The 27,254-nt window shown below is 45.9% G+C and overlaps 2 protein-coding genes across 4 annotated transcripts in view; both read left to right on the top strand.

Moving 5' to 3' along the window:
- Nucleotides 1–3,359, top strand: part of abcc5 (ATP-binding cassette, sub-family C (CFTR/MRP), member 5) — a 49,855-nt gene extending 46,496 nt beyond the window's left edge. For both annotated transcript variants that reach the window (XM_078167434.1, XM_078167435.1), the window contains one exon: nucleotides 340–3,359. In XM_078167434.1, coding sequence (XP_078023560.1) covers nucleotides 340–441 — 102 coding nt within the window. In that variant the 3' untranslated portion in view covers nucleotides 442–3,359. The remainder of the gene's footprint in view (nucleotides 1–339) is intronic.
- A 625-nt stretch (nucleotides 3,360–3,984) lies between these two features.
- On the top strand, nucleotides 3,985–25,645 carry rnpepl1 (arginyl aminopeptidase like 1). 2 transcript variants are annotated; one of them, XM_078167436.1, is made up of 11 exons: nucleotides 3,985–5,860; nucleotides 6,686–6,826; nucleotides 9,678–9,829; nucleotides 9,914–10,030; nucleotides 10,111–10,346; nucleotides 10,431–10,544; nucleotides 10,685–10,797; nucleotides 21,316–21,424; nucleotides 21,549–21,776; nucleotides 24,227–24,369; nucleotides 24,432–25,645. In XM_078167436.1, exons 1-11 carry the CDS (start codon nucleotides 5,372–5,374, stop codon nucleotides 24,744–24,746), a joined length of 2,157 nt encoding a protein of 718 aa, XP_078023562.1. In that variant the 5' UTR covers nucleotides 3,985–5,371; the 3' UTR covers nucleotides 24,747–25,645. The 2 variants fall into 2 exon arrangements, with proteins under 2 accessions (XP_078023562.1, XP_033487741.1); XM_033631850.2 differs by having other exon boundaries at nucleotides 3,987–5,860; nucleotides 24,450–25,645.
- Nucleotides 25,646–27,254: the final 1,609 nt, after the last annotated feature.

Raw genomic sequence — 27,254 nt, forward strand, 5'->3', positions numbered from 1 at the left:
TGTACCAAACCGAGGACAGGGACTGTACCAGACCAGAGACAGGGACTGTACCAGACCACGGACAGGTACTGTACCAAACCGAGGACAGGGACTGTACCAGACCAGAGACAGGGACTGTACCAGACCAGGGACAGGGACTGTACCAGACCAGAGACAGGCACTGTTCCAGACCAGGGACAGGGACTGTACCAAACCATAGACAGAGGCTGTACCAGACCATAGACAGGGACTGTACCAGAGACAGGCACTGTTCCAGACCAGGATCCATAACTCAGAGTTCAGTTTGATGTTAAACATTTTGGTGTGTGTTTGATGACAGCTCTGTTCTGATTGGTTCAGGTGGTGGAGTTTGACGAGCCGTCCAAGCTGCTGGCCAATGAGAACTCTCGGCTTCGCTCCATGATGGTTGCCGTGGAGACCAAGATCTCTGTCCGAGGATGAAGACGAGGATGAGGATGAGGATGAAGGTGCTGTTCCTGTACTGTATAAACTCTATGTCACTTCCTGTTTCTGCAACAGGAAGACGTTTTTTTTGTTTTGTGTGTGTGTTGGTATTTTCCTGTCAGCTGTTACTGTGATGGTGACCTGGTGCCATCTGATTGGACGTCTGCAGAGCGTCAGGAGCTGAAATATAAGCTGGTTATTTATCTGCATCACTTCCTGTCATGTTTATATTTTTGATGCTGTCTCCTGATGTCGTGTTCACACCAGGTGACGAGTGAATCACATGTAAAGATACGATTACACATGAAATCCTGCCGTGTGGCGTGATGGACAAGATGGACGTAACACGCATGACACAAATTAAGCAGCACAGAATTCACGAAAATTCACGTGTCTTTGGCACTTGCATACACATGATGTCACGCAGACATGACACGAGTCAACACAAAATATTCTACTGTTCCATCTTGTGAGAGTAACGTGACGCGTCTGGTGTGAACGTGACAAAACAGTTTCATGTACGATAACTTTCAGTGTGAGTTAGTTTAGTTCATGTTTCCTGTGAACGAATGCAGATGAAGAAAAATGATGTGTGTTGACCACACATGAAACACACACAAATAATGATGATTAAAATCATGAACAAAAAGTTAAAATACAATAAAAGAGGACGTTTGTTCAATGAACGTCAGATGGTTTGTGAGCTCCCTCTGGTGGCGCACAGAGGAAATACAACATAAATTAAATTCATGTTCTGAACAGCTTCACTCTGATAAACGTCGTCCTGACATGTTTCTGTTTCAGCCTGTGACCACGTCGCTTTATGAACGTCGTGAATTCGTCCTGATGAGTTACAAGCTGAGCTGTGATGGGGAGGTCGTCAGCACAGGTCAAATGAACGGTTTAAAATCACGGCGCCGTACCATCGACCCAACGACTCATTCTGAAACTCTGATCATCAGAGGAAACGTGTGAAACTGACCCAAAAACAGCCACTGTGATGATAACAAATGCTCCGTCATCGACGACCTGGCATTATTTATGAGTCTCCTGCGCTATGAACACGTGAACATGGGAACACGTGACCATGTGACTGTGTGTGTGCACACGCTGAGGTGAGAGGGCCGCACAACCTTTAAACCGGCTGATTTTTACTGAGACATCAGTGACACCTCCACACACTCTCCATTTTCCAGGTATTTCCAGTCATTTTTCAGCCCAAACATGATCTTTTCCTGATGATAACCAAGTCGTGTTTGTGCCTAAACCTAAACATGTTTTGAAACTTTACGTTTCAACAACAGCATTGCTGAAGCTACATAATAACGTACAAACATAACGTATCTGTGGTTCGCAGAAATGTTCTGTGATGAGGAGCGACAGAAAAACTGGGATTGATCGTCTCGTCAGTCCAAAGACTGCACGCTCTCGCGAGACAGTTTGTGCTAAAATTTTAACAGTTGTACGTCCAGTTGTCTGTTTGCTGAAGTTGCTCACGCTCTCTGGAGAACTCGTAACGTTGCGTCCGCTCATCGTCCGCTTGTCGTCCGCTCATCGTCCGCTCGTCGTCCGCTCCATCATTAGCTTTTTTTAAGATGCAGAGGAAGTCTGCGTCACATTACAGATGTTTTATGGATCTAAAAAGCAGCTTCAAACTGTCCTGGTGAGTTTCAGATTGATCAGATTGATCAGAATGATCAGCTCCATTGACCACAGATCTGTAGCGTTTAAGATGAGCTGACCCCGCCCTCTGACGTCATGTCAGATCAGAAGAATTGTTAAACTTTACATATGTGTTGGTGTTGGTGTTGTTGGGTTTGGGTGCGACACGTCGGCTCCTCAGGGCCCCCAACCTACTTTCAGTTTTGAAAACATTTCTGACGTCCTTGGTCGCTGAAATACTCGTGAAACTGAGCTCACATGTCGACACCTGTGAACTTTACGTGAACATACAGTGACTGATTTCAGTGTGTTTCCCCCTGATGTGAGGGAGGCCTCAGCTGGGACAGAGTTCTTCTCATATACACTAAATTTAGGACGCACATGTCTCTGAGCATTTCAGACATTTTTCTTTTTGGGTCTCATTAGCTCCGCCCACCCGGAAGTCGGCCATTTTGCTATTTGACATTTTCTACTAACTCCATAATACAGAAGATATTTTATGTAACGTACTTAAATATGTTCGTAACTTATAGAAACAGTTTTGTGCTTAAGTCACATGACAAAGGACTTCCATCCAAGAGGCTGCTGTTTATTTCCTGTTTGAAACTAAAACTCAACACTGACTTTTTTTAACTTGTGTATTAAAATTAATTTCCGTCATGTAGTTAAGTTATGTGACAAACAGAGGATGTTAATGCAGTGCAGCTTCACTTACTGTCCTGGTTTCATGACCTGAACTGTTGATGATGATGATGATGATGATGATGATGCGTGTGTTAAACTGAACCAGAGTCTGAAGTGACATCATCAACACAAACAGCACAAAACGCTGAGATGATAAAACATCACAGTGACCTTCAGATAAATATGTAAATAAAAGCAATAAATAATAATAAAATATGAATATTGATGGTGAGGCCTGCAGGTGTGTAAATCTTCTTCTTTTCTTTTTAAAACTCGTGTGTTTGTTTCGTGGCGTCGTCGCAACTCCGCAAAGATTTATATCAATGTTTCCTGTTTGGACAGAACCGCCAAAATAAAAGCCACACCACAGGAAGTGGAGAGTCCAGACATGTGATGTGTCACATGACAGCATGATTTTTAACAAACAAACAAACAAACAAACATGTAGAAAACAATAACATGTCCATGTGTTTTTATAACAGCCTTAGAGCATGATGACATCATAACTGCCTTGTTGTTTGGGGGGGGGGGGTCTGAAATATTGTCAATAAAGTTATTTTAAGATGAAACATTTGTGTTTGTTATTAATGTCTTCATGTATAACAAATATTGTTTCTTTATCTCAAACATGTTTGATTGTGTTTCCTGTACACAACAACAACAACAACAATAAACCATTTTCTTATTCGAATGAACGGATGAATAACATAAAACTCAGAAACAAAAAACCTCCATGAATAAAATAACCAACACAAATATGACGTCACTGTGATCTTCATAAAGTTGACCTGTATTAGATTATAGATAATAAATAATAAATAATAAATATGAAAACACACACATAGAAAATAATGAACAAAAAATAAATAAGGAAATAAAATATATTTTTTTAAATAAAATTGAATAAAATATTACATAGAATAAAAAACAAAAATAAACAGGATAAAAATAAAATAATAAAAACTACCCATATTGAATATTTAGTTGTTTATTATTTAGTAATAAAATGATTTAGTAGTGAGATGAAATCAGATGTGACCTTTGACCTGGAGGTGTCATCTGTCACCTCTCTCCTGTCATGTTTATGTTCTTTCAATAGTTTTCTGTGTGAATGAATGAGATGAATGAGTGATGATGGTGACCTTTGACCTGGAGGTGTAATTGGCTCCACAGCGCCCCCCTCCGGCCTCTACAAACTTTTTCCTGCTGTAGTGACTTCCTGTTTTGTCCGGAGCAGAGTCTCCTCCGTCTGTCTGTCTGTCTGTCCTCTGCTGTCTCCTGTGTCTTTGTCTCATTGCAGTCTCCTCCTTCACCTCCTCCTCCTCCTCCTCCTCCTCCATTACACCGACACACACCAGCAGCAGACCCGGCAGCTAACGTCCAGCCTTCCGGGACCAGCTGGATCCAGTGCCCGGGACAGAGAGCAGGGAGCCGGGGCTGAGTTCAGCGGAGGAGCCGGTGTGTGTCTGATGGATGTTACATGAAGTGTGTGTGTTTGTCTGACCACACATGACGCGTCTCTGGTGCTAATGCTAATTAGACTCTGTGCTAATTAGCCTGCTGAGCTAACCAGGTTAGTTAAACTAGTTAAAGTAGTTAATGCTGCCGCTGATCTCAAAGTGCCTGTTGTGTAAAGCTGGTGTGGTGAAGTGTGTGTGAGCTAAAGGTGCTAATCTCGTCAGCAGCTAGCTGCGGCTAAAGTGGCCTCAGGTGCTCTTTGACTCAACATCAGCCTCTCAGCGCGTTGACTCGTGTCGGTGCTTCAAGTGTCCTTCAGCTGCTTCACTTCGCCCCGACTCTTAAATCGGTCCGTTTTTGAATGGAGTCTGGCCTGGTCTACACCACACAGGGTGCGGGTCAAACCCGGGTTAAATTTGGACCGAGTTTGGTTTAATTTCGGTTAAATGTCGTCAGCTTAGTAAAAATAGACAGACCGGGTTGAACTGGGTTATACAGGTGTGGTATACTGGGTTTACTGGGAGTGCAGAGACAGCTGGTCCCGGGTTTAAAGTGCTGTTGATCCAAGTGTCCTCACTGGTGTCTGTTTAGTGTCTGACTTAAATCAGGCTTTTCTTTAATGAGGTTCTGCGTGTGTTCTGGCCTGGTTCACACAGATGATTCACTTCAGTTAAACTGAGTTTAAATCAGCTCCTGAGATAAAACCAGGCTGGTGAACTGACCAGGTGCAGAACTGGAGTATAGAGGTGTGGTGTACTGGGTCTACTGGGAGGCAGAGGCAGGTAGTCTCGGGTTTAAACCCAGTTCTGGATCAAGTGTCTGAGTTAAATCCCTGAATGTGTTCTGGTCCACACAGTCACAGGTCAGGGTGAGTTCAGTCCTGAGCTGAAACCAGTATTGAACTGGGTTTACTGGGAGTCCAGAGACAGGTGGTCCTGACCCAAGTGTCCTTCCTCCTGGTTTTGTGAGTTTTTGGTTGAATGGGTTTTTGGCTGACACAGAGGGCTGTCTCAGGTCTGAACTGGGAGTAGATGTAGTCGTACTGGTCATACTGGTGCAGACAGTCGGTGGTGTTGCTGGTCTTGGATGTCTGAGCGGGGTTCAGTCGCAGGTTCAGCTCGTGATGGCGGAGCTCCACCAGACTCCCACCTCTCTGTGCTGCTGCCGTAAATCCCCTCCGGTCTCCGGGGCCCGCTGCGTCGGGGACTCCAGCCGGCCCTCGGCGGGTCCGGGGCCCGGGACCCCCCGGTGCCCCCTGGTGGACGTGGCCTCGGCGTCTAACTTCCGCTGCTTCCAGCTGCGACACCTCCACCTGGACCTGCGGCTCAACTTTGCCGTGAAGGAGATGAGCGGCTGGCTGGTTCTGGACCTGGTCCCGGTCCAGCCGGGGGTCCACACCCTGGTCCTGGACTCCCACCCCTCCCTCCTCATCCACTCCATAGACTGTAAGGTCCCCGGGGCCGGACAGGAGGAGCCGCTGTCCCTCACCTACCGCGTGGACCCGTTCACAGACTACGGCTCCTCGTTGAACATCAGCCTGCCGTCAGCCGCCGTGAAGCCGGGCCGGCTGATCCAGATCACAGTCCGCTACAGCACCACGGACGGACCGGCGGTAAGGACGCCACCACAGCACGTCTCACTGGTACCACTGAGTTACCTGATCAGTCAGCATGTTCAGGTCAGAGCAGCGTCACAGAGAATCAGGAACAAATATTAAAATAATAAAAATATTAAAACTGAGTGAAAAACAACTGAAACTTAAAACTTCAGGTTAAAAAGATAAAACAAGAATAAAATGATGACATTAGATTATAAAGAAAATACAACTAAATTAGTTAAATTAAAAAGCTGGACTGAGAACTAAATAACATCATTTTAAACACTACAACAACTGTAATAATAATAATAATAATAAATAGATAAAAAAGACAAATATAATTTATGAGGGAAAATAATATATATATATATTAATATATATATATAAATATATATATTAATATATATTAATATATATATAATATATATTAATAGTAATAATAATGATAATGAATGAGGTGCTGATCATGTGATGATGCAGTGAAAGAATCAGTGATTAAAATAAAGACCATAATAATAATGATTAATGTGTGAATTGATGAATGGATGAATTAAACCTCCTGAGGGTGTCGATGAAACACCTTTAAACTCAGAGGTCATCACACTGTAAAACTGTTCTATCACATTCAGACGCTGTCATGATGTCATCAGTCATGATGTCATCAGTCATGATGACATCAGTCATGATGACATCATTCATTCACTGTGAAAGGCTCTGCGTGTTTCTGGATCATGATTCATGTAATAAAACCAATAGGAAGGTTCTGGATCAGTACTGATCTGTGATCTGTCAACACACTGATACTGGTGTGTGTGTGTGTGTGTGTGTGTGTGCGTGCAGATCTGGTGGCTGGACTCGGAGCTGACCTGTGGACAGTCTCGTCCTCTGGTCTTCACTCAGGGACACTCAGTTTGTAACCGCTCCTTCTTCCCCTGCTTCGACACACCTGCTGTCAAGAGCACGTACACCGCAACCGTCAGGGTGAGTCCCCACCTCTCATGACCTCTGACACACCACAACACACCTGGACACACCTGGACACACCATGACACACCTGGACACAGCTGGACACACCACAACACACCTGGACACACCATGACACACCTGGACACACCTGGACACACCACGACACACCTGGACACACCATGACACACCTGGACACAGCTGGACAAACCACAACACACCTGGACACACCTGGACACACCATGACACACCTGGACACAGCTGGACACACCACAACACACCTGGACACACCTGGACACACCACGACACACCTGGACACACCATGACACACCTGGACACAGCTGGACAAACCACAACACACCTGGACACACCGCGACACACCACGACACACCACGACACACCTGGACACACCTGGACACACCACGACACACCTGGACACACCACGACACACCACGACACACCTGGACACACCATGACACACCTGGACACAGCTGGACACACCACAACACACCTGGACACACCATGACACACCTGGACACACCTGGACACACCACGACACACCTGGACACACCATGACACACCTGGACACACCATGACACACCTGGACACAGCTGGACAAACCACAACACACCTGGACACACCTGGACACACCTGGACACACCTGGACACAGCTGGACACACCACAACACACCTGGACACACCATGACACACCTGGACACAGCTGGACAAACCACAACACACCTGGACACACCACGACACAGCTGGACACACCTGGACACACCATGACACACCTGGACACAGCTGGACACACCATGACACACCTGGACACACCATGACACACCTGGACACACCTGGACACACCACGACACACCTGGACACACCATGACACACCTGGACACACCATGACACACCTGGACACAGCTGGACAAACCACAACACACCTGGACACACCTGGACACACCATGACACACCTGGACACAGCTGGACACACCACAACACACCTGGACACACCACGACACACCTGGACACACCATGACACACCTGGACACAGCTGGACAAACCACAACACACCTGGACACACCGCGACACACCACGACACACCACGACACACCTGGACACACCTGGACACACCACGACACACCTGGACACACCACGACACACCACGACACACCTGGACACACCACGACACACCTGGACACACCACGACACACCTGGACACAGCTGGACAAACCACAACACACCTGGACACACCGCGACACACCACGACACACCACGACACACCTGGACACACCACGACACACCTGGACACACCACGACACACCACGACACACCTGGACACACCACGACACACCTGGACACACCACGACACACCTGGACACACCACGACACACCTGGACACACCACGACACCACGACACACCACGACACACCTGGACACACCACGACACCACGACACACCACGACACCACGACACACCACGACACCACGACACATCACGACACACCTGGACACACCACGACACACCACGACACACCTGGACACACCGCGACACACCTGGACACACCACGACACACCTGGACACACCACGACACACCTGGACACCACGACACACCACGACACCACGACACACCTGGACACACCGCGACATACCTGGACACACCGCGACACACCACGACACACCACGACACAGCTGGACACAGCTGGACACACCTGCACACACCACGACACACCTGGACACACCACGACACACCTGGACACACCTGGACACACCTGGACACACCACAACACACCTGGACACACATGGACACACCACGACACAGCTGGACACAGCTGGACACACCACGACACACCTGGACACACCTGGACACACCTGGACACACCACGACACACCTGGACACACCTGGACACACCTGGACACACCACGACACACCTGGACACACCACGACACCACGACACACCTGGACACACCTGGACACACCACGACACAGCTGGACACACCACGACACACCACGACACACCTGGACACATCACGACACACCTGGACACATCACGACACACCTGGACACACCACGACACACCATGACACACCTGGACACATCACGACACACCTGGACACACCACGACACACCTGGACACACCACGACACACCACGACACACCTGGACACACCACGACACACCACGACACACCTGGACACATCACGACACACCTGGACACATCACGACACACCTGGACACACCACGACACACCTGGACACACCACGACACACCACGACACACCTGGACACATCACGACACACCTGGACACATCACGACACACCTGGACACACCACGACACACCTGGACACACCGCTACACACCACGACACACCACGACACAGCTGGACACACCTGCACACACCACGACACACCTGGACACACCACGACACACCTGGACACACCTGGACACACCACGACACAGCTGGACACACCACGATACACCTGGACACACCACGACACACCTGGACACACCACGACACACCTGGACACACCGCGACACACCGCGACACACCACGACACAGCTGGACACACCTGCACACACCACGACACACCTGGACACACCACGACACACCTGGACACACCTGGACACACCACGACACACCTGGACACACCTGGACACACCACGACACAGCTGGACACACCACGATACACCTGGACACACCACGACACACCTGGACACACCTGGACACACCTGGACACATCACGACACACTACGACATACTACGACACACTACCTACTTCTTATCCTTATTCTCGTTCTTCTCCTCCTCCTTGTTCTCCTTGCTCTTCTTCTTCTTCTTCTTCTTCTTCTTCTTCTTCTTCTCCTTCTTCAGGTTCCAGACGGAGTGACGGTCCTGATGAGTGCGTCTCGTAGTTCGTACTCCAAACATGACCGAGTCTTTCAGTTCTCCATGGAGTTTCCTGTCCCGTCCTACCTGGTGGCGTTGGTGGCTGGCGAGCTGCAGCACGTCGACGTCGGCCCGCGGTGAGTCCTGATCGCTGACATGTTGTTTTTATTTGTTTGTTTCCTGTCGTAGTTTTGTTGACTGAAAGCACCTCTGTCTTCAAGGAGTCGTGTGTGGGCGGAGCCATGTCTGTTGTCGTGTGCGGTGAAGAAGCTCGGCGGCAGTGTGGAGCGCTGGCTGGGTGTGGCTGAGGAGCTGTTTGGACCATACCTGTGGGGCAGGTGAGCCAAGAGTCCCGACAGGTGTCACAGCAACATGATTGAAGCCATGTGAGTAATAACCGCTGTGCGCCGCTCTTCAGGTGTGACATCGTGTTCCTCCCCCCCTCCTTCCCCATCGTTGCCATGGAGAACCCCTGCCTCACCTTCATCATCGCCTCCATCCTGGAGAGCAGCGAGTTCCTGTTGATTGACGTCGTCCATGAGATCGCGCACGGCTGGTTCGGCAACGCCGTCACCAACGCCACCTGGGAGGAGATGTGGCTGAGTGAGGGGTTGGCCACCTACGCCCAGCGCCGGATCACTACTGAAGCCTACGGTAGGAGTCCTACGACCACTACTGCTGCTGCTTTCACTGCTGCTACGACTAACTAACTAACTAACTCCTCCCCCTCGTCCTCAGGTGAGGCGTTCACCTGTTTGGAAACTGCCGTGCGGTTGGACGCCCTCCACAGACAGCTGCGTCTCCTCGGAGACAACAACCCCGTGAGCAAACTGCAGGTCAAGTTTGAGCCAGGTAACAAGCGCACTTAACATTCAAAGAGTGTTTGTTGAGAACGTCTCAGTAGTGTGTCAGACTGCTTGGGTCCCCACACCGCATCTCAGACATGTAAATAAAGACACTCAGCGTCCCTGTTGTCCTCCGTGTCCTCTTAGGTGTGAACCCCAGCTCTCTGATGAATCTCTTCACCTACGAGAAAGGTTTCTGTTTCGTGGCGTACCTGTCGCAGCTCTGTGGAGATGTCAGACGCTTCGACTGCTTCCTCAGGGTCAGCACACACACACGCACGCACGCACGCACGCACACACACTGTCGTCTCAGTGTGGCTGACGTCGACACCCAGTGTAGCACCGATGAGGGACGGGTGATGCCACACTTTTAGGATTCGATACGATACTTTTTCTTGCAATTCCATTGATGCTGATCATTTCTTATCAGCAAATGTTTTTCAATCAAAATATTATTACACTTAAATCACATGACAAATACTGGCCTTTTATAACAGATGTATTATGTGCATTTTATGTGCAATACATAATGAAACAAAAAGTAAAATAAATAAATATGAACAAAAACATGCCCTTTTCTTAATTCTCAAAAAAAGCAAATCAGTGATCTTGGTACATTATCTGCTCACTTTGACTATTAATGCAACATTATTCAGAAGTTGGCATTTTGACCAAAAATTCTAATTTCAGGTCTGTAACAATTAGACAGATGTAATGTGGGTGCTAACTAAAAAAACTCATGCATCATAACAATGTTATGGTTTGAAAACCTGTATGTTGGAGTTAACACGTGTGTCACACTGCAGCCTTTCACTGAAGCAACAAAGAGCAGAAACAAGAGACAATCTGTGTCTTTGCAAAATTAAATACAGGAATAACACAATGACACAGCAGCCCTGTACACAGTAGACCTGTACACAGTAGACCTGTACACAGTAGACCTGTACACAGTAGACCTGTACACAGCAGACCTGTACACAGTAGACCTGTACACAGCAGACCTGTACACAGTAGACCTGTACACAGTAGACCTGTACACAGCAGACCTGTACACAGCAGACCTGTACACAGCAGACCTGTACACAGTAGACCTGTACACAGTAGACCTGTACACAGCAGACCTGTACACAGTAGACCTGTACACAGCAGACCTGTACACAGTAGACCTGTACACAGTAGACCTGTACACAGTAGACCTGTACACAGCAGACCTGTACACAGCAGACCTGTACACAGCAGACCTGTACACAGCAGACCTGTACACAGTAGACCTGTACACAGCAGACCTGTACACAGCAGACCTGTACACAGTAGACCTGTACACAGCAGACCTGTACACAGCAGACCTGTACACAGCAGACCTGTACACAGTAGACCTGTACACAGTAGACCTGTACACAGTAGACCTGTACACAGCAGACCTGTACACAGCAGACCTGTACACAGCAGACCTGTACACAGCAGACCTGTACACAGTAGACCTGTACACAGTAGACCTGTACACAGCAGACCTGTACACAGTAGACCTGTACACAGCAGACCTGTACACAGTAGACCTGTACACAGCAGACCTGTACACAGCAGACCTGTACACAGCAGACCTGTACACAGTAGACCTGTACACAGCAGACCTGTACACAGCAGACCTGTACACAGCAGACCTGTACACAGTAGACCTGTACACAGCAGACCTGTACACAGTAGACCTGTACACAGCAGACCTGTACACAGTAGACCTGTACACAGTAGACCTGTACACAGTAGACCTGTACACAGCAGACCTGTACACAGTAGACCTGTACACAGCAGACCTGTACACAGTAGACCTGTACACAGTAGACCTGTACACAGCAGACCTGTACACAGCAGACCTGTACACAGTAGACCTGTACACAGTAGACCTGTACACAGCAGACCTGTACACAGTAGACCTGTACACAGTAGACCTGTACACAGCAGACCTGTACACAGTAGACCTGTACACAGCAGACCTGTACACAGCAGACCTGTACACAGTAGACCTGTACACAGCAGACCTGTACACAGCAGACCTGTACACAGCAGACCTGTACACAGTAGACCTGTACACAGCAGACCTGTACACAGCAGACCTGTACACAGCAGACCTGTACACAGTAGACCTGTACACAGCAGACCTGTACACAGCAGACCTGTACACAGTAGACCTGTACACAGTAGACCTGTACACAGCAGACCTGCACACAGCAGACCTGCACACAGTAGACCTGTACACAGCAGACCTGTACACAGTAGACCTGTACACAGCAGACCTGTACACAGCAGACCTGTACACAGCAGACCTGTACACAGTAGACCTGTACACAGTAGACCTGTACACAGCAGACCTGTACACAGCAGACCTGTACACAGCAGACCTGTACACAGTAGACCTGTACACAGTAGACCTGTACACAGCAGACCTGTACACAGCAGACCTGTACACAGTAGACCTGTACACAGTAGACCTGTACACAGCAGACCTGTACACAGCAGACCTGTACACAGCAGACCTGTACACAGTAGACCTGTACACAGCAGACCTGTACACAGCAGACCTGTACACAGCAGACCTGTACACAGTAGACCTGTACACAGCAGACCTGTACACAGCAGACCTGTACACAGTAGACCTGTACACAGCAGACCTGTACACAGTAGACCTGTACACAGTAGACCTGTACACAGCAGACCTGTACACAGTAGACCTGTACACAGCAGACCTGTACACAGTAGACCTGTACACAGTAGACCTGTACACAGTAGACCTGTACACAGCAGACCTGTACACAGCAGACCTGTACACAGCAGACCTGTACACAGCAGACCTGCACACAGCAGACCTGTACACAGCAGACCTGCACACAGCAGACCTGTACACAGCAGACCTGCACACAGCAGACCTGCACACAGCAGACCTGTACAATACATTTATGCTGTTATTATAACATAATATGTTCAAGTCTATCTTAGGTCTGACTTAAGATGGACTTGACTTAAAAGCTTCAAAATAGTAGTAGTAGGGTATTTACTGACGTGTTTTATGTCGTAGAACAAAACCTGAAACTCGCTTAAGCTTTTGTTAACCACAGACCTCATTTGAGGCATTTTACCAAAATCCCATTCAAGAAACATATTGACTTTTAGACAAGAGAACTGGAAGTGTTAAAAGCGCTAACCGAGTTCCGGGTTTACTGGCACACTCTATAAGATGCCAGGATAGGAGAAGATGCACTGAACTAGGCCTGTCACCAGAACAAATGTTGCTAGGCGATTAATTGCGTCAGAAATTATTGCGATAAGTGATAATATTGCGTAATATTGTGCTTTTAAGACCATTTTTATTATTGTTGTAATTTTGCTGTTTTAGACCATTTTTTAAACGTATATAATGATAATAAAGACATAATGATGCAGGTACACCCTTTTAAAGAGAAATAAACATTTATTTAACAACAATATTTAAGAATGCAAAAAAGATAATTTAAATATCTGAAATAACATGTAAAATTATCTAAATATATAAATAAAAACAAGAAACAGTCTGTCAGTCTCTCACTCTCAGGTGTGCAGTTAAGTTGGTCGTATTCGCTCTTTTTGTTGAGATGGTTTTAGAACAAACCCGGCACACCGGCTCGTCATTTGGTTTAAATCCAGAACACTCCCACACAGGGGCCGTGGTGTTTGGTTTAGGAACAAGTTCCCTGTCTTTCTCTTACACTCAACTCTGTTTTCTTCTCCGCCTCGTCTCCCCCTCACGAAGATTGCACCGTGTGTGTGTGGCCCATAGCCCCGCCTCCCCCACAGAGACAAAGACACTCGATGACTAGAGCTTTCCCTCCGTTCATTATGCTAATGAACCAACTCACCTGGCTGCCAGACGATGCACGAAAGTGAATGCTCTTGTCGTCCAGTCTCTTTGGTGGAGAGAGACGAGGAAAACAAACACGCATGAATATGGCAATTAATCCCTTTTAATTTACCGTGCAATTAACTGACTTATGGCATATGGCGACAGGCCTACATACTGCTCTGCTGAAAACTCCTTAGTGGCCTCTTCAAAAGGCCCGAGGCCTTCAGTGGCCTGGCTGATGTGGGACCATTCTGCATCATTTAGGCACATGTTGTTTCTCCCAAGAGACAAAGTGCTGTTGTGACGGCTTGTTGTTGCTCATACGTCTGTCAAGCATGTACAACACTCAGTTCCATCAAGTATCCACTGCTTGGGTTAGTCAGTGCTGTGGCAGGTGCATCTGACTTTGTACTTCTCTTAGTTCGTCAGTTGCTCTGGTGCTGTGGTGGAAGAACCAAACAACAGCCCTGCATTTCTCCACCATGGACTCAAGACTTGTGTCTGCCTTCATGGAGTCCTTCACAATGAGGTGGAGTGTGTGAGAAAAACAAGGAATATGTTTCTAGCAAGTTTTACACACAGCAGAGACCATATTGGCTCCATTGTCCGTAATGACTGCATGAACCTTACTGCTGATGCCCCACTCATCACAGTTCTCATATATTGTGTGTGCTGCACAGCTACATGGATTGTTGCAAGATTGCAGACTCTGCCAGCCCTTGTCAATAAAATGTCCTGACAGAGTCAAATAAGCTTCAGTGGTTCTTGCAGTCCACATATCGCTTGTTAAATCCAGACTGCTTGCTGATTGTACCGAGTCGTTTTGGAATTTCAGCCCTCATCATGGATTTCCAACCAGGGATGTGGTATTGAGGGTCCACCACCTTCATGAAATGACGGAAACCTTGATCCTCCTGAAAAGGATCAAGGTTTCACATCACAACAGGGAAGATGAATTTTATTTGCTATATAAGATGTTAAGGATTCCATTAGATATTAAGGCTTTACAATTAATTGTGAAATAATCCAAATCACATTATGGCTAAGTGTCTGAATCACAAGAAGCTGCAGTTATTTTTTATAGTTTGTGATGTTGTAAACAGCATTATAATTAATGAAATATGAAAATCATGTTTTCCAGATGTAAGAAAACATTTTGCAGATAAAAACCAAACATCACAATTTTAATATTTTCTTTTCAACAAAAAAAAACTGTCACGCAAAGATGAAAAATCCCCAAGATTGTGTATCTCTCATATTTTCTTATCTTTTTTATTACTCTGAGCCAGAAATATTTAACTTCAGTAAATTCATCTTTATGAAGTGTGTAGTGTTAAAATCAGATTGTGATCATAATATTAAAGGATTCAGGAACAGACACAACACAAGCATCGTCTGTATCACGACACTGGCAGACGTCAATCAATCAATCAATCAATCAATCAATTTTATTTATAAAGCCGAATATCACAAATCACAATTTGCCTCACAGGGCTTTACAGCATACGACATCCCTCTGTCCTTATGACCCTCACAGCTGATCAGGAAAAACTCCCCAAAAAACCCTTTAACGGGGAAAAAAACGGTAGAAACCTCAGGAAGAGCAACTGAGGAGGGATCCCTCTTCCAGGACGGACAGACGTGCAATAGATGTCGTACAGAACAGATCAGCATAATAAATTAACAGTAATCCATATGACACAATGAGACAGAGAGAGAGACAGAGAGAGAGAGAGAGAGAGAGAGAGACAGAGAGACAGAGAGAGAGAGAGAGAAAGACAGAGACAGAGAGAGAGACAGAGAGACAGAGAGAAGGTGCCCGGTGTATTATAGGGGGTCCTCCGGCAGACTAGGCCTAAGTCAGCCTAACTAGGGGCACAGTGCTGTCTGGACCTGGATACACTTTGCTTTGTGCAAACTCTCCAGCAGGGTCTGTGGCCGCACAGCGGGTGGTGCAGGAGACTGGAGCTCAAGCCCACTGTGGCTCTCTGGATGTGTGCTCTTCAGATGTTGGAATAAATTACTTGTGTTGCTGCTGTGTGTAACTTTATTGTCACACACTTGGTACCTTGCTGTAACTTTAGCAACTGGTGAAAAATAACACCACGCCACGCTTCATTTTTTGTCTGTTTGTCACACAGTCATGCTGGCTGTGTCGGCTGGGTCGCACGCTTGACGCTCATGTCTCAAGTTTCCTTGTCACGTTACACGGGCCAGCTCAATACTCCGCCAGGCACAGAGGTGTCTCGGCACATTCATTGAAGTAAGCTATCTCAAACATTTGAAAGTGATGCATGCACCCCCAATTCTTATTTGTTAGTGAATATTGGTATGTGTTTAAGGAAACTGATGCCAATTGAGTAGAGTGTGAGTATCGATATATCCATACCACAGGATCAATACGCCCATCCCTAGCACCGACGTTGGCCTGATTGCCAGAGCTTAGCTAACCATAGTCACCCCATGTAGCACCGACGTTGGCCTGATTGCCAGAGCTTAGCTAACGATAGTCACCCCATGTAGCACTGATGTTAGCCTGATTGCCAGAGCTTAGCTAACGATAGTCACCCCATGTAGCACTAACGTTGGCCTGATTGCCAGAGCTTAGCTAACGATAGTCACCCAGTGTAGCACCGACGTTAGCCTGATTGCCAGAGCTTAGCTAATGATAGTCACCAAGTGTAGCACTGATGTTAGCCTGATTGCCAGAGCTTAGTTAACGATAGTCACCAAGTGTAGCACTGATGTTAGCCTGATTGCCAGAGCTTAGTTAACGATAGTCACCAAGTGTAGCACTGATGTTAGCCTGATTGCCAGAGCTTAGCTAACGTAAGATCACCAAGTGTAGCACTAAGATTAGCCTGATTGCCAGAGCTTAGCTAACGATAGTCACCCCATGTAGCACTGATGTTAGCCTGATTGCCAGAGCTTAGCTAACGATAGTCACCCCATGTAGCACTAACGTTGGCCTGATTGCCAGAGCTAACGATAGTCACCCAGTGTAGCACCGACGTTAGCCTGATTGCCAGAGCTTAGCTAACGATAGTCACCATGTGTAGCACTGATGTTAGCCTGATTGCCAGAGCTTAGTTAACGATAGTCACCCAGTGTAGCACTGACGTTAGCCTGGTTGCCAGAGCTTAGTTAACGATAGTCACCAAGTGTAGCACTGATGTTAGCCTGATTGCCAGAGCTTAGCTAACGTAAGATCACCCAGTGTAGCACCGACGTTAGCCTGATTGCCAGAGCTTAGCTAACGATAGTCACCAAGTGTAGCACTGATGTTAGCCTGATTGCCAGAGCTTAGTTAACGATAGTCACCCAGTGTAGCACTGACGTTAGCCTGATTGCCAGAGCTTAGCTAACGATAGTCACCCAGTGTAGCACTGACGTTAGCCTGATTGCCAAAGCTTAGCGAACGATAGTCACCAAGTGTAGCACTGATGTTAGCCTGATTGCCAGAGCTTAGTTAACGATAGTCACCAAGTGTAGCACTGATGTTAGCCTGATTGCCAGAGCTTAGCTAACGTAAGATCACCCAGTGTAGCACCGACGTTAGCCTGATTGCCAGAGCTTAGCTAACGATAGTTACCCAGTGTAGCACCGACGTTGGCCTGATTGCCAGAGCTTAGCTAACGATAGTCACCCAGTGTAGCACCGACGTTGCCCTGATTGCCGGAGCATAGCTAACGATAGTCACCCAGTGTAGCACTGACGTTGGCCTGATTGCCAGAGCTTAGCGAACGATAGTCACCCAGTGTAGCACTGATGTTAGCCTGATTGCCAGAGCTTAGCTAATGTTAGTCACCAAGTGTAGCACTGACATTAGCCTGATTGCCAGAGCTTAGCTAACGTAAGATCACCAAGTGTAGCACTAAGATTAGCCTGATTGCCAGAGCTTAGCTAACGATAGTCACCCAGTGTAGCATTGATGTTAGCCTGATTGCCAGAGCTTAGTTAACGATAGTCACCAAGTGTAGCACTGACGTTAGCCTGATTGCCAGAGCTTAGCTAACGTAAGATCACTAACTGTAGCACTAAGATTAGCCTGATTGCCAGAGCTTAGTTAACGATAGTCACCCAGTGTAGCACTGACGTTAGCCTGATGGCCAGAGCCTAGCTAACGTAAGATCACCAAGTGTAGCATTAAGATTAGCCTGATTGCCAGAGCTTAGCTAACGATAGTCACCCAGTGTAGCATTGATGTTAGCCTGATTGCCAGAGCTTAGTTAACGATAGTCACCAAGTGTAGCACTGACGTTAGCCTGATTGCCAGAGCTTAGTTAATGATAGTCACCCAGTGTAGCACTGATGTTAGCCTGATTGCCAGAGCTTAGCTAACATTAGTCACCAAGTGTAGTACTGACATTAGCCTGATTGCCAGAGCTTAGCTAACGTAAGATCACTAACTGTAGCACTAAGATTAGCCTGATTGCCAGAGCTTAGTTAATGATAGTCACCCAGTGTAGCACTGACGTTAGCCTGATTGCCAGAGCTTAGCTAACGTAAGATCACCAAGTGTAGCATTAAGATTAGCCTGATTGCCAGAGCTTAGCTAACGATAGTCACCCAGTGTAGCATTGATGTTAGCCTGATTGCCAGAGCTTAGTTAACGATAGTCACCAAGTGTAGCACTGACGTTAGCCTGATTGCCAGAGCTTAGTTAATGATAGTCACCCAGTGTAGCACTGATGTTAGCCTGATTGCCAGAGCTTAGCTAACATTAGTCACCAAGTGTAGTACTGACATTAGCCTGATTGCCAGAGCTTAGCTAACGTAAGATCACTAACTGTAGCACTAAGATTAGCCTGATTGCCAGAGCTTAGCTAACGTAAGATCACTAACTGTAGCACTAAGATTAGCCTGATTGCCAGAGCTTAGTTAATGATAGTCACCCAGTGTAGCACTGACGTTAGCCTGATTGCCAGAGCTTAGCTAACGATAGTCACCCAGTGTAGCACTGACATTAGCCTGATTGCCAGAGCTTAGCTAACGTAAGATCACCAAGTGTAGCACTGATGTTAGCCTGATTGCCAGAGCTTAGCTAATGATAGTCACCCAGTGTAGCACTGACGTTAGCCTGATTGCCAGAGCTTAGCTAACGATAGTCACCCAGTGTAGCACCGACGTTGGCCTGATTGCCAGAGCTTAGCTAACGATAGTCACCAAGTGTAGCACTGATGTTAGCCTGATTGCCAGAGTTTAGTTAATGATAGTCACCCAGTGTAGCACCGACGTTAGCCTGATTGCCAGAGCTTAGCTAACGATAGTCACCCAGTGTAGCACTGACGTTAGCCTGATTGCCAGAGCTCAGCTAACGATAGTCACCAAGTGTAGCACTGACATTGCCCTGATTGCCAGAGCTTAGCTAACGTGAGATCACCCAGTGTAGCACTGACGTTAGCCTGATTGCCAGAGCTTAGCTAACGTAAGATCACCCAGTGTAGCACTAAGATTAGCCTGATTGCCAGAGCTAATGTTAGTCACTGTGGCTCTTTTTTACATTTTAAAGATTTTCCCAAAAATATTAAAATTTTTGACTAACTCGGTCTTGTGACAGCGAGTGGTGACGCTCAGTAGAGCTGAACGCCCTCCTTGTAAAGTTGATGTGATTTTCTTGTTTTTAGCAGCCATCAGCTGACTGGCTGACCTCGGTGTTGCAGGTATCAAAAACACTTCATCCTAAAACAAACAGGAAGCACTGTGGAGCGTACATTCCAAATCTATCTGTGAGAAGTAACTGAAGGATGAAACGGCTCTGTGGTCACTCAGGTCGAAGGTGACGTCACTGTAGAAGTAATGTCTCAAGACAGATTCTGCAATTTACATTGTAGAATCTGTCGGCAGCCCTGTGTGAAAGACAACTAGTGAGGGGGGGAGGGCGGGGCTTTGAGTTTGAACAATGCTGCACTTTAGCCAATCACAATGGAGGGGGCGTGGCCGAGACGTGCCGGTGTCCCCAGGAAATGTGTACCTACAGAAACAGCAAGCTCCTCGTCCATAGTGACCGCTCCACCCAAAACGCCGTCTTGTCAACGTGAAAAACATATTTTTTCTAGTGGATATCTTAGTTACAACATGATTGAGCTAACTGGAGTAGTTTCATGTCGTATCCGACAACGGGAGGCTTTTAACAGAAGACGTCCTGATGTTAGCTTTGCTGCTGTTAGCTGTCCCTGTCAGCTGCAGCCACTGATGCTTTCTAGACATCGTGATTTCCCAAAACTGAATAAATACCACACATAGCAACACAAAACTGCTTTGTTAGCTCAATCATGTTGTAACTAAGATATCCGCTGGAATTTTTTTTTTTTTTTTTCACGGACCGTTTATTGAGTTACTACCTTATTTTTATACAGACTATGGTTATTACAGACACCGCTAACGGCTAACGTTAACAGCTAAAGGTTAGCCCAGCTAATCTACGATAACCATGTTATTATTACAAAACGTGCACACAGAAATAGTAACGTTTGTTCAGTCACTGTGTTTATAGACTTAACAAACATCAGATTAGTCTACACGGTGATATAGTGACGTGAAAAATGTGATATAGCTAAACTCTGCTGGTTTTCTACCCGAAGTATTTGTAAACAACACAGCAATTCCCTGGGGGCACTGCCGGAAGTGAAGGGTGTGAGCGATCGCCGAGGCCCCTGCACTTCCGTTAGTCGAAAATCTCCGGGCTGTGCCTCCAGAGGTAAAGGAAGGAAAAAAAACAAAAGTTTTTCCCAACGTCCTCAGACGAGACGATAAAAAAGTTTTTTGTTTTTTTTTAACCGATGGATTTCCAGATTGCTGCAGAAGGAACAGGAAGTGAACAGACGTAATGACACCACACTGTGTGAGCAGAGAATACCACTGATCCACATCATGATGAATCCATGTTGTTGTTGTGTGTTTTCAGGATTACATCTCAGAGTTTAAGTTTAAAAGCGTGGTGGCTCAGGACCTCATTGACTACTTCCTGGGTTATTTCCCCGAGCTGCAGGAGGCCGCCGTCTCCCAGAGAGAGGGTGAGGACGGTTGGACATGACTGAGACGTGTAGGGGTGGAAGAAATACCATCGTCTATAAATACAGGAAGTTTACCTGTAGACAGGTGTAAGGCAATGATATCACTTCCTGTGTGTGTGGTCAGGTCTGGAGTTTGAGCGCTGGCTGAGCGGCTGTGGTCCTCCTCTGTACGAGCCTGACCTGTCAGCAGGAGGCACTCTGACCCGGCCCGTCCACGATCTGTGTGACCTGTGGAGGGGCGGCGAGTCCCCGGACCTGCAAACCCTGTCCCCCTTCGACCTGTCCTCCTGGAGCACCTTCCAGATCGTCCTGTTCCTGGACCACATGCTGGACCTGTCCCCTCTGCCCCAAGGTACCACTGATACTAACAGCATGCTGGACCCCAGTGTCCTCAAACAAGACAATACTCAAGTCCCAGTGTCCTCAAACAAGACAATACTCAAGTCCCAGTGTCCTCAAACAAGACGATAATAAAGTCCCAACGTTCTCAAACAAGACAATAATAAAGTCCCAACGTCCTCAGACGAGACAATAATAAAGTCCCAACGTCCTCAAACAAGACAATAATAAAGTCCCAGCGTCCTCAAACCAGACAACAATAAAGTCCCAACGTCCTCAACCGAGACGATAATAAAGTCCAAACGTCCTCAAACAAGACAATAATAAAGTCCCAACGTCCTCAGACCAGACGATAAAGTCCCAACGTCCTCAACCGAGACGATAATAAAGTCCAAACGTCCTCAAACAAGACAATAATAAAGTCCCAACGTCCTCAAACCAGACGATAAAGTCCCAACGTCCTCAAACCAGACGACATTAAAGTCTCAACGTCCTCAAACCAGACGATAATAAAGTCCCAACGTCCTCAAACAAGACAATAATAAAGTCTCAACGTCCTCAAACAAGACAATAATAAAGTCCCAACGTCCTCAAACCAGACGATAATAAAGTCCCAACGTCCTCAAACAAGACGATAAAGTCCCAACGTCCTCAAACCAGACGATAATAAAGTCCCAACGTCCTCAAACAAGACAATAATAAAGTCCCAACGTCCTCAAACCAGACGATAATAAAGTCCCAACGTCCTCAAACCAGACGATAAAGTCCCAACGTCCTCAAACCAGACGACATTAAAGTCCCAACGTCCTCAAACCAGACGATAATAAAGTCCCAACGTCCTCAAACCAGACGATAAAGTCCCAACGTCCTCAAACCAGACGACATTAAAGTCCCAACGTCCTCAAACCAGACGATAATAAAGTCTCAACGTCCTCAAACCAGACGATAAAGTCCCAACGTCCTCAAACCAGACGATAATAAAGTCCCAACGTCCTCAAACCAGACGATAATAAAGTCCCAACGTCCTCAAACCAGGCGATAATAAAGTCCCAACGTCCTCAAACAAGACGATAATAAAGTCCCAACGTCCTCAAACAAGACAATAATAAAGTCTCAACGTCCTCAAACCAGACGACAATAAAGTCCCAACGTCCTCAAACAAGACAATAATAAAGTCTCAACGTCCTCAAACCAGACGATAATAAAGTCCCAACGTCCTCAAACCAGACGATAATAAAGTCCCAACGTCCTCAAACCAGACGATAATAAAGTCCCAACGTCCTCAAACCAGACGATAATAAAGTCCCAACGTCCTCAAACAAGACAACAATAAAGTCCCAACGTCCTCAAACCAGACGATAATAAAGTCCCAACGTCCTCAAACCAGACGATAATAAAGTCCCAACATCCTCAAACCAGACGATAATAAAGTCCCAACGTCCTCAAACCAGACGATACTAAAGTCCCAACATCCTCAAACCAGACGATAATAAAGTCCCAACATCCTCAAACCAGACAATACTAAAGTCCCAACGTCCTCAAACAAGACAATAATAAAGTCCCAACGTCCTCAAACCAGACGATAATAAAGTCCCAACGTCCTCAAACCAGACGATAATAAAGTCTCAACATCCTCAAACCAGACGATAATAAAGTCCCAACGTCCTCAAACCAGACGATAATAAAGTCTCAACGTCCTCAAACCAGACGACAATAAAGTCCCAACGTCCTCAAACGAGCCGATAATAAAGTCCCAACGTCCTCAAACAAGACGATAATAAAGTCTCAACGTCCTCAAACCAGACGATAATAAAGTCCCAACGTCCTCAAACCAGACGATAATAAAGTCTCAACGTCCTCAAACCAGACGATAATAAAGTCTCAACGTCCTCAAACCAGACGACTATAAAGTCTCAACGTCCTCAAACCAGACGACTATAAAGTCTCAACGTCCTCAAACCAGACAATACTAAAGTCCCAACGTCCTCAAACCAGACGATAATAAAGTCTCAACGTCCTCAAACCAGACGACTATAAAGTCTCAACGTCCTCAAACCAGACGACTATAAAGTCTCAACGTCCTCAAACCAGACAATACTAAAGTCCCAACGTCCTCAAACCAGACGATACTAAAGTCCCAACGTCCTCAAACCAGACAATTCTAAAGTCCCAACGTCCTCAAACCAGACGACTATAAAGTCTCAACGTCCTCAAACGAGACGACAATAAAGTCTCAACGTCCTCAAACCAGACGACAATAAAGTCCCAACGTCCTCAAACGAGACGATAATAAAGTCCCAACGTTCTCAAACCAGACGACAATAAAGTCCCAACGTCCTCAAACGAGACAATAATAAAGTCCCAACGTCCTCAAATAAGAAGATGATAATTCTTCCTTATAAACAGCGTCTCAGCTTGTTGTTTGTCTCTGTGTGTCTCTGTGTGTCTCTGTGTCTGTCCCAGATGTGATGTCCAGCCTGTCTTCCTGTTACTCGTCCCTGTTTGACGGACTGAACGCGGAGGTTCAGGTGCGCTGGCTGCAGATGGTCGTGAGGAACTCGTTTTACCCAGAGCTGCCTCGAGTCCGAGCCTTCCTCCACAAACATGTGAGTCAAGGTAGCCTTTTAGTCCTTTACTGCTCTCCTGCAGTCTTGTAACTCACCAGCAGTCTGTGTCCTCCCTGCAGACATCCAGGATGTACACGGTGCCACTATACGATGACCTGGTTGCTGGGGTGATGAAGTGTGTTGCCGTGGAGATTTTTAACCAGACCCAGCGCCGCCTTCATCCCAACCTCAGACGGACGTTACAGCAGATCCTGTTCCAGAGCAGCGCTGCCCCGATCAACCAGAACGGCCCCTCTCTGTCCATCGTACCCGCCTCCCCCACCGCCACGGCAAACGCCTCCTCCTCTGCTGCTACTGCTGCTGCTGCCGGGACAACCGCCACCATCGCTCTGCGGGACGTCAACGTCTCCGCGTGAAGTTCACCTGTCCTGTGATTGGTTGGTCGCTACAGGCTTATGATGTCAGCTGTTGTTAAGGGCGACTGCTTCGGCTGAATTTAAACTACAGACGCTGAAAGTTTGAACACTGTGATGAAGTCCAAATGACAGGAAGTTCACTCCACAGAGCATATAGGTCAAAGGTCATGACTTCCTGATGATCATGTGACTGTGTTTTTAAAAAAAATACGGAGGAGGCTCAGATTAGACTTAAAAGTTCATCATCAAACTTAGACCACCAGTCCTTAGATGAGTCCTCCGATCGGACGTCTGCCCGGAGACGGGTCGTCTGTGTCATGGTTTTGTGTGTTTTCCTGTCGTCTCACAGTCTGACAGAAACGAGGCCCCAGAACACCTTCATCATCATCATCATCATTGTTGTGAGAAACTGTCTGTGTCCACCTGTGTCTCAGGTAGAGGGACGATGCGTTCACTGTCGTTGTGTAGAACCAGCAGAACCAGGTGTAGCTGCTCCGTCTAACCCTTTAGTAACTCTACCTCCTGACCCTGACTGACACCTGCAGACCAGCACTCGGGGCTCGACGCTGACGCATCACGTCACATGACTCAGCAGTAAATCTAAAACCAGCAGACTTCACCTGAGTGGCCTTAATGCTGCGTTCACTGCCGCTGGAAACGTTCAGCTCCGGTTCATCTTTGTCCCTTTAAAATGGTTTTTACCTTCAGGAGCAATAAAAAGACTTTTATTGTGAAAACATCGAGGAGTAGCAGGAAGTGATCACTGGATTGACCCTGATCAATATTTAATAAATACCAATATTTTATTTATAGATTTGAAACATGTTGACTCCCAGCTGTCAGTGAACGCCTCTTTGTAATGTGTGTTTGACTACAAATTAAAAAACACTTGAAACAGATTGTTCTTTTGTTTATTTAAGATTTTTATTTTGAAAGATCAGTTTTTGTATTTCACAGTAAAAAACCAAATTATTTTAAATTTAAGTTTTAAAACTTTCTCTGATTTTATTTGATGAAGACGTCAAGAAATAAACATAATTGATATTTTTATGATAAGTCATCAGCAGGTTCTGGAATGTCCTGGAGGAAGTGTGACGCTTTCAAAATAAAAGCAGTTGCTGCTAATAGAAAACTGTGAACACATGTAAAACATGACTCTGGCTTTTATTACTCTTCATTTACTCTCTAATAATAATTATTGTTGTTATTAGAATAATAACTTTATTGATCACACAGGAAATGGTCCATAACTTCCAAAAAAAAAACAGAACCATGCTCTACAACTTTAAATAAAGAGACAGGAAGCACTGACAAAACTAAAACTCAACGTCCGTCTGTAAAATATGAAGAATGCTGTTAAGAGGTTCTGTAAAAAAAAGTATTTTTTTAATTAAATTTTTTGAAAGCATGTTCTAAACAAACAGATGAAATTTTATTAAAAAACAAAACAACAAAACAATTACATTTCAAAGTTTGACAAAAACTGTAAAAAAAAAATTGTAAAGGAAAAAAGTTTAACAAAATTGATGAAAATGTTTAAAGAAAACATGTTTGGAAGACATTTCCTTTAAAAAAATAAAATAAAATGTGTTTTTTTTTTGTTTTGTTTTTGTTTTTCCCCTGAAAATTTTTAAGGAAAAAGTTTTTCAGAAAATGTGCAGCCAGGTTTGAATGGCACGGTTTTTTTTAAGATTTTAAATTAAAAAAAAGTCACTTTTTGAAAAAGAATTTTAAAAAAATTTGTTGCTGTAATGTGTAAAAAATTTAGAAAATGTTTATTTTAAATGGTAAAGAAAACATAACCTTCCAAAGCATGTGGTTGGGTTCTGTCGCTCTGAACTAAAGCAAAGAGAATTCGAGAAGTAGAAATTAAAAATATAAATTATGAAGATTGTGAAAATATAAATTAAATGTGCATCACGCTGCAGTGTAACGCTGGTTTGTAAAATATGTATGATGAGCTGAGTGTTTATAAATATATAAATATACACATCAAAACGTGTATGTAGGTGCTATATGCTGAGATATTGGTGTTTGTGTTTGTGTTGACATCAGCTTCCAGCTTGACACCTTTCACGCATGTGACGTGGGTGTGGTCAGGGAGCAGTGATTGAGTGAATGGCTTATATTCACCTGTTCATGGAGAGAGGGTGAGCAGGGAGAGTGTCAGTTTTGTTGACTGAACAAAGTAAAAACTGGATATTTGACCATGTTAGCTTGTCTGTTTGTTCGCTGTTGGAAATTAATCTGGATACAGTTGGAAAACTTGGAAATGGCTTTGTCATTTGTGGCGAGTCAGCAGTGCGATGCTCGCTCACTCAGACTCTCAGTGACTTCGTCTTTGTGTAGAGTCACTGTAGTGTGTAATGCTCAGAGGTGGGTAGAGTAGCCAAATATTGTACTCAAGAGTATTGTTGCTTTAAAACAAAATAACCCAAGTAAAAGTAAAAAGTATTTTGCATTAAAACTACTCTGAAAAGTACAATTTATCCAAAAAGTTACTCAAGT

The sequence above is a fragment of the Epinephelus lanceolatus genome, chromosome 4 (assembly GCF_041903045.1).
Source record: "Epinephelus lanceolatus isolate andai-2023 chromosome 4, ASM4190304v1, whole genome shotgun sequence".
In the NCBI taxonomy this organism is placed as follows: domain Eukaryota; kingdom Metazoa; phylum Chordata; class Actinopteri; order Perciformes; family Serranidae; genus Epinephelus; species Epinephelus lanceolatus.